Source organism: Amblyomma americanum, chromosome 4, assembly GCF_052857255.1.
Source record: "Amblyomma americanum isolate KBUSLIRL-KWMA chromosome 4, ASM5285725v1, whole genome shotgun sequence".
In the NCBI taxonomy this organism is placed as follows: Eukaryota; Metazoa; Arthropoda; class Arachnida; order Ixodida; family Ixodidae; genus Amblyomma; species Amblyomma americanum.
In genome coordinates, this window is record NC_135500.1 from 200,879,718 (window position 1) to 200,888,479 (window position 8,762).

At 45.7% G+C, this 8,762-nt stretch overlaps 1 protein-coding gene and 1 non-coding gene across 2 annotated transcripts; both read left to right on the forward strand.

Moving 5' to 3' along the window:
• The first annotated feature begins 683 nt into the window (after positions 1 to 683).
• Positions 684 to 7,411, forward strand: LOC144129971 (PDZ domain-containing protein 8-like). The gene is made up of 8 exons (XM_077664023.1): positions 684 to 936; positions 2,384 to 2,502; positions 3,249 to 3,327; positions 3,395 to 3,487; positions 4,382 to 4,558; positions 4,893 to 4,973; positions 6,410 to 6,614; positions 7,353 to 7,411. The coding sequence occupies exons 1-8, from the start codon at positions 781 to 783 to the stop codon at positions 7,409 to 7,411; spliced, it is 969 nt and encodes a 322-aa protein (XP_077520149.1). The 5' UTR covers positions 684 to 780.
• Positions 1,779 to 1,850, forward strand: TRNAS-ACU (transfer RNA serine (anticodon ACU)). Its single transcript has one exon. It is a non-coding gene; the product is annotated as a tRNA-Ser (tRNA).
• Positions 7,412 to 8,762: the final 1,351 nt, after the last annotated feature.

Here is an 8,762-nt window from a genome sequence, read left to right on the forward strand (position 1 = left end):
CGTGTGCTGTGCGATGTCAGTGCACGTTAAAGATCCCCAGGTGGTCGAAATTATTCCGGAGCCCTCTACTACGGCACCTCTCTCTTCCTTTCTTCTTTCACTCCCTCCTTTACCCTTCCCTTACGGCGCGGTTCAAGTGTCCAACAATATATGAGACAGATACTGCGCCATTTCCTTTCCCCCAAAAACCAATTATTATTATTATTAGCAGCAAGATTAACCAAGTTTGTTTGAAATATGCGCGGTGAGCCGCATGATGCACTTTACTGCCAGGTAAAGATTGCTGTCTTAATGAGAAACCTTAATTTAACAACATCGGATGCAGGCGTAAAACATTTTCTTACATGAGGGCACGTGTTGTGTGGCACAAAAAAAAAAGGTCCCAAGAAGCATGGAGATGAGCAGGGTGCTTAGGAAGAGTCCCGAGTCGAATAACGCTCGATCATCATCTACTCTGACATGGCGCATGACAGCTGGCGACTTCTTAACTGGTCAGTATGCAGTGTTTCGACTCGGCGAATTGGGACAGAGCAACAGTGGTGGTTAATTGTTATATACTGTAGAGGAAGAAGATTCCCTCGAGTAGGGGGGAGGCACGGGACAGGTCACGTGAAAGGAAGAAGAAGAAAGGGCAGGACTCCTCCTCTGAGCGGGTGTTCCTTGGAGCGAAGCTTATTTGTACAGCAGCTATTTCAGGCCAACTCCTTATTTTGTGCGAATTTGGGCCACATTGTGGTGTTCCCGAGTGGAGGCGCAAGGTCGCGGTTCAGTAGCGCCGCCATGATTATACTGGGCGTTGTGTTCATGGCCTCCTTCCTGGCGGGCGCCGTCTTCGTGTTCCTGGTGCAGCTGTACATCTTTATTCGCGTCGCCACGACGCCCACGAAGGCCCGCGAGAAGGTCGGCAAGAGGTACGCGCCCACAAACATACCTCAGGTGAGTGCCCGCCGCTGATATGCCCAAAACAGCTGTGGTGTCAAGCGCTTTGTGGAGAAGGAAGGCGTACAGTCCAACACAGGAAGTTAACCTTCTCCGTGTTTGTACTATGCAGAGATATGACGTACAAAGAAGTTCCCCAACATTTACAGCTTGTGCGGCTAACCGTCTTTGCCACGGCAGAGGACCCGTACCCAAAAACGCAATCGCTTCACTTTGTGACTGTCCAGAGACCAGTCAGGACGTGTAGTCTGTGCCTACGTTATTCATGTGAACACTGGTATGAGAGCAGGGCTGGTGGGCCTCTTTCAGAGTACTGGCGCAACGACGGCGCAGGCAGGGTCTTTTGATAGCTTTTTCTTGAGGACATATCCGGTTGCGGGTATCATTATGGCTTCTTCACCTCAGGGCAGGGCGCAAAGTTTAGACACACCCTTTTCTCTCTTATAGTAAGTAGCATAGAGGCCTTGTGAGAACTATCACCAGGAAGAAGTGTGTCGTACAGGCATAGGGTCACAAACTGCATGCCATGCAGTCAAGAGAAAATGCGCGAAGAGGTGAAAGCGCTCCTCAAGGCGCCAAATGCAAATGAGGGAAGCGGATAAATTCATATTGCGCAAGGCAGCTCGCAGCCCAGTGCACACAGCAAAATCAAAACGAACGAAGCCTGTCAACCAATGGTGCGACCTCTTGGGCAGCTCCTGGTTTAAGATGTCTAATGACTGAAATTTTAAGACAAGTGGGGTCTCTTCTTGTCGTTAGTCTCTTCTCTCTTTTTAGATCGAAAAAAAGAAGTTCTAGATTGTGCGACCTCCAATATCGAAAAAAAAGAAAAAAAAAACGCCGCGGTGGCTCAGTGGTTAAGGCGCTGGACTACTGATCCGGAGTTCCCGGGTTCGAACCCGACCGCGGCGGCTGCGTTTTTATGGAGGCGAAACGCTAAGGCGCCCGTGTGCTGTGCGATGTCAGTGCACGTTAAAGATCCCCAGGTGGTCGAAATTATTCCGGAGCCCTCCACTACGGCACCTCTTTCTTCCTTTCTTCTTTCACTCCCTCCTTTATCCCTTCCCTTACGGCGCGGTTCGGGTGTACAACGATATATGAGACAGATACTGCGCCATTTCCTTTCCCCCAAAACCAATTATTATTATTATTATTATTATTATTATTATTATTATTATTATTATTATTATTATTATTATTATTATTATTATTATTATTATTATTATTATTATTATTAATATTGTTATTATTATTATTATTAATATTATTATTAATATCGAAAAAAGGAGGGAGGGTTGACGACATCGCAAGGAACAATTGTTTTTTGCTTTTAGCTTTTTGCTGTGTGCATGAGAAGCTGCAAAATGCTATTAATGGCTCGTAGTCGCGAGGTGTTGTGCCTCCCCGAGATATATTCGCTTCGTAACTATAATTTCCGACGCAGAAACTTCTCAAAGCCGTCCAGTCCGGGGAATGGAAGAAAGAGCGCGACAGCCTTCTCGTTGCCAACCTAGCCGGCCAATTTCTTTTTCGCGAATGGAAAGAATCCACCCTTATTCGCCGGTAAGTTGGCTAGCGGGACATCCCGGTCTCCGCTGCTTTATGCCCAAGCGTGGTGATGTAAGCTAACTCTTTCGTGCTCAAATGTCTGTGTTCTGAGTAGTGCAACCCAGAAACATCAGTGCCTATTTAGCTAGGCAGGAAAAGTTTGGTTTGGTTTAGAGGGGTTAATGTTCCACCCCTACAGAAATGGTCTACGGACCGTCTATAGACATTCTATGGCCCCTGTTTCCTTCCAAGAGATATTTCTTTGTGTCTATTCATAGTATATAGACTATCTATATAGAGAAGTCCACTAAATGTAAATGGCCATAAATCTATAGACTGCCTATAGACTGTCTATAGGATTCGTATTGACCATCGACTATTCTTTAAAATCTTTATATATAGCGTCTATAGACTTTATAAACTGAAGTCTATGGACAGTCTATATACTGTCTAAAGAAATTTTTGTGAGGTCAAAGCTACCCTGGCTACGAGGAACGCCTTCGTGTAGTGGTCCAGATAATTTCGACCACCTGGGGTTTTTTAACGACCACTCGCACCACACTATACGGGCCTCTAGCATTTCGCCTCCATTGAAATGCAACCGCCGCTGCCGGGATCGAGCCCGCGCCTTTCGGGTCAGCAGCCGGTCACCATAACCACTGAGCCACCGCGGCGGCTGTGCAGGAAAAGGAATAAAATGAGTAGATTAAGGTTTACGGGTGCTATACATGTGCTCTGTTTTTTTCGCTCTTTCGTTTCAGTGTTTTCTTTTCTAAAATGAACAAGGCGTTTCGTACGGTGCTCCGTGGTCCGGCCGGCAAGGTGTTAAACAAACTACAGGTGCGATCAATTCAGAGCTTTGAGGAAATGGTTCGACTAAAAACCGTCGCTTGAATACATTTTCCAGGTCCGAGAGATCGACTTTGGCAACGACTTTGTGACTGTCAACAAGATAGCTGTCGAGAGCGTCACTCTGCACGAAATCTGGAAGACAATCGAGGTTAGTCGCCCCAAACTCACTCAAGTAAAGTGCTCGACGTTCCCGAACGACGAAGACCATCACAGCACGCGGCATATAGGTCCTGCTCTTGCGCTTTACAGTTACGCGTCAATAATGATTTTCCCGCTGTTGCAACCTTATCATATTTGTTGGCCTACCCCTGGGAGACACTTCTTCACTCTTCAAGATCGAAGAGTGCCTTGTTGTGCAGACTTGATGTCTGACTTACCGGGAACCGGCACAATGAGTTATAATTCAGCTCAGTCGCCTTTTTTTTCTCCTAAATATCTCAAGTTCCACAGGTCTGGTTGCCGCGATGACTAAACGTATCTAATCCACAAAGCCCCTTACTTCAGACGTATTTGTATACAAGCGACTGGTATGTTGGCATAAGATTCAGCACCACTCAAGATAACTGCGCATGTTTGAGCAGCGCCTTGATAGTAAATATGCAAACTAGGCCTAAAAATACCTCTAGTTTTAGCAACACTCCGGGACCCTCAAGCACGCGCGTGCAAGCCTACTCGCGTGATCTCCTTCCCTGTCCGGTGCCTCCCTCATCAAGCGGTTGACACAAGTCAGCGCCTGAGCATCGACGTCTAAAACACCCGCCTGCGAAAATGTTGGCGTTTAAATCAGGCGTGAAGGAAAAATTGGCAGATGTTGCTCCACGGCTCTCGCTTCTTTTTACGAGTCGTACCCGTCGAAGTTAGCGGTGTGTTCTACGCAGAGGTTTCGACAACGACCCTATTACCCCTAGAAAGCTACAGTCCCTATAACAAGGAAGAGCTACAGTATAGAGCTTAGGCGGTCGCGCTCGCTAAGCCGCCATTTTGCCATAAGCTACTTGAGCTTCTCGTGATCTACTGTAACCGCTGTTCCCACGACCCGCAGGAGCTCGACGTATTCTGCAGCGTGGAATATCCAGGTGGCTTTTCCATTGGAATAGACGCCGAACTCAGCATGGGCGCAGTCGCGTCGGTGGTCATCAAAGTCAACCGCATCGCCTTCAAGGGCCGCCTGCAGTTCTCCCGGAAGCCCTACACCAACTGGTCTTTTGCCTTCTACGAGGTCAGTGCCATGCCCGAGCACTAGGGAAGTCTTGATTGCTCTTGGACACACATACCTCAAAGGATCAACGCGAGAATTCGCTCACGTGAGTGAGCAATGTACTTGACGGAACTTTGCAGTTACCGCTTCTTCCCTTCTTTGAGACTGCTTCTCCGGCGTGGACGGTTGCGTGATTCGGCCAAGTTACTGCAGCTTCAATATAGTGTTTTGCAAGATCTCTGCCACTGCCATAATAAAGGGGTCCGTATGACAGGAGCTGAGTTGACTGTGGGGAAGAGTTCTACAGTGCAGCTGTTTGCAGTGCTACTGACGTATGCCGTTTTGTCGTTTCCAGGAGCCAAAGGTGGCCATAACAGTGGAGTCCTCACTGCAAGGACAAAATTTTCCACAGCTGGCCAGGGCCGTTACTGGGATGGTGAGTGCGTGTCTATGGGCAGCGTTGATACGTGTCCGCCCAAAATCCAAATCAAGGGGTCCAAGCAACTGTGTCGCAAAATCCAAGTTTTTGGACTGTTTTGAGTAGTACGTATTTGTACGCATATAGGTATATCAAGAATCAGGTTTTTCAACGAAATAAAGCATTGTTTCGGAGGAAGCAAGGCAATAGGCCTCGTTTTTCTTAAGAAAACAAGGTTTAGTGCTTGCCTGTTTTATTTTTCTCGTCCTTCAAGATTTATGAACGTCTTTATACGAAGTACAGGGACACAAAAAAAACGTGATTCCGCCTCGTAATGGGCCTCATGCGCGCGGAATTTTTGTTCAAACTCTTTGAGACAGGTGCGCAATTGAGCTTCCTTAACACTCAATTAGATATGTACCGAATGGGAACAATCATTGAGATTCATATTAAAAATATTACAGGCAAATCTGTTGCGCTCTTTTGGAGCGCCATCATGGCTATCATTTAATTCTGGAGTTCTGACAAGTACACGCATTTTAATGAGTCGTCTTAGAACATTCTTGTCGATGTTTTCACCAAGTTTCTGAGGGACATCATCTCACCATTATCTTCTACATTTTCAAAAAAAAAAGATTTATTTTACCTTTTTCTTACAAAGGTTGAAAGAGGACTTTCTGCGTGAAAGACGAGGAAAGAGCATCAATGGTTACTGGCTCATGTAAAATATTTTCTTAATATAACGACTTCCAGAATTGTTCAGGAGCTTCCAAGTCACAGGGCCTTTGTTTTCGAGCAGTACACTAGGGCACTTACGGCTCTTATGAAGCTCCCAAGATTTTCGGGGGTGGAGATGAGACTGCTCATCACCCTTCAGAGATTTCGAGCTTGAGGGTTTCGGAAGTTCCCCACAACAGGGCTCAAACGCAGGCCCTATGGCCTGGGGACTTTTTACCGACTTTGGGCATATATTCACGGCGATAAATCCCTGCCAATTTGGAAAAGCAGCGAACTTGTTTTAAAACGCGAGTTGTGTTTAACACAAATATTTTGGGCGTATAGAGTGCCGGAAAAATTACAGGAGCACGAACAGCGATGTGTGAGATTATAACGAACTCATTCAGAAGAAAATAAGCCACGAGGACGGCTCGGAGCCAACTCTTAACGAGATACCGCTCTTCAAAATTCTCCTAATGGCTGGACGGCTGCAGCTGCATATTTTCCTTTACTACGCGCACGGGACGGTCATTTCGAAACAAACGCGTTTTCTGTTCCCAGCCTGAGTGCGGGGAGGCTTCCTTAAGCAGGGCCAGCTTATGCTCAGTCCGTACATAATCAGGGCATAAACAAATCACGAATCAGCCAGGAATGTGCGAGATAAGGTTTAGGTACCCTGCTCTGGACGTTTTCACTCTTAGAGATAAAAATCGCGCTTTTCCGCCCCCTCGCAACAGGTACGACGCAAGCTGCGCTCCAAGTTCAACCTGCCCACGTACATGATTATGGTGAAGCCGTTTTTCCTGCTTCCCGAACTGCGCGTCCAGTCGACGCACCACGAGAAGCTCAGCCAGACTGGCACCCTCGAGGTGACAGTGGTGGAGTGCTCCAGGCTCGTCCTATGCGAAGGCTCCTTCCAGCTGTATTGCATGATCTCGCTAGGTGAGCACAGTTATCGAATCTCTTCTCATTTAATCTGGCGACTCACTAGAACTTCAGTAACGTGGATCATCATGAAACCCAGCGCACGACAAGACTAGACACAGAAAACGAAGAGGCCGTACGTAGACAAGCCTGTGTCCAACCAGACTTTGCTTTCTTTGTGTCTCGTTCTGTCCTCTGCAGTGTATCATGATTAGTCACTAAAATAAGCTAGTTTTTGTTACTTGTAATTACTCTCTACTGAGTTCGGTTTTTCGGCTTGTAGGAGGATAATGCGCATTATAGTTATGTATCCGGAATAATTGGTACGTTTCCGTTATTTGCAACGCTGACAAGTGCATACAGTTTGAACACAGGACTTTTCTTTATTCTTTTTCGTCTCTAAAGCAAACTTGCATTTATTGGAGGAACGACTAGGAAGCTTTATTGCGATACATCAGAAAACTATTGCTGAGTTAAAGTATACTACTTGCATATATAGCTCGCTAGAGCACTTTTCTAGACCTGTGTCACATTGTAAGTCCGCTTGTTTGTTTTGTTTGTTTGCTTGTTTGTTTGTTTTAGCTGTGCGGCAATTTACAAGCCGCGTTTTACAAGCCCAAATTATATTTTCGCTGCCAGTAAGCCTAACAAAAGAAAAATAGCAGCAAGAAAAGACACAAAGGCGCTACAAAAGAAAGATTTTGTAAAGCGAAACTACATTACCAAGTTAATTTTTTTTTTGCTTATTTCATGCAGCACCGGCGTTAACTCGAATGATCATTGAACTCATCACCTCCAGTATGCACCCGATGTAGCTCACGCTGCATATTGAATGGCCAGGGAAATGCGTTCACACTTTGCAGTAAGGAATGTGACGATAATGACAGTGAGAAAGTAGACGACAGCGCCTACAAATACAAACACAGCGGAAGAACGACCCAGGATAAGCGCTAACGACAGCTGCATATGCGCCACCTAGCCAATATTGAAGTTCTTCCAAGGGAGTGAGAAACCCGTGGATAAGTGGAATGGATTCCAAGCTTGCTTGAACGTCTGGCCGCTCCGTATAAGGTTCCAGTTGCAGCTGCTCTAGATTGTATCTTATTATAAGAGCGTGCTGAGTTAAACCACGTAACTTCAGTTACGTGTACCTTAAAAAATACCACCCTGCAACTTGAGGCTTTAGGGGTGCAGTAAAAGCTAGCAGGCCTATGAGCTTCATGTAGTCGCAGGTCCTTTGCAATGGCAAGTTTACAGGAGTCACAGAAAACACATAAAATAACTCCCCATACTTCCATCAATGGGTGAAGATGTGACAGTGGTACCGGTACCGCGCCCATATGCGTATCCATTTTAGGTCTCTGCCTGAATCACGTGACGACAGTTGGCACAATTGCGAGAGCACTGCAGTCCCATCTTCACGTCCGTGTTTTTTAGGTCATCTGTTGGCCAGTAGGTAAATGCTGAAGAGGGTACGGGATACTAGGATGACGGCAACACTACTTACCAGGAGAAATACCCATACGCAACCTTCGTTACAAACTGCATGCAAGCATCACGCTTGCAGAATATGCATTAATGAATGACAGCCTCCTACCATACCATTATACTCTAACGGTTCACTACCAAAAACCAGAACTTACAGAGCGGTCATCTGATTTGACAGGTAATTCTAGCAATGAACGCGCATCAGAGAGAACGTGGTGTATTCCTAATGTACTGCGGTCATCGTATGTAGCGTCATACACTACTATATTTACTGAATTGCTTAGAACCTCAATATAAACAAATTTTCACATGGACTCCATTGGTCTTGTGTATTGCCATCATACATTATTAGTGTTTGAAATTGAATTGAATTTTATGTCTGAACATTGTCTTAGAATGGTTGATCTGTTTTTTGTGCTGTACCTGTAGCAACCAACTTAATTCTGCTTCAAATGAAAGGCAGTTATGTTTAATCGCTGTTATGTTGTCCTGTGAATATAATTTCGCTCACTGTATTGCTTATATTTAAATGGCAACTTGATCCGCATTTCATTCGCATCAATCCAATTGATCAACCCTCAATTTTTTTTTTGGCGGCTGAGTACAGCCTCAGAAGTAAGACCCTCAACCATTAAAATTTCGCTCCCGCACATTACAGATGAGCTGGAGTGGATCGAC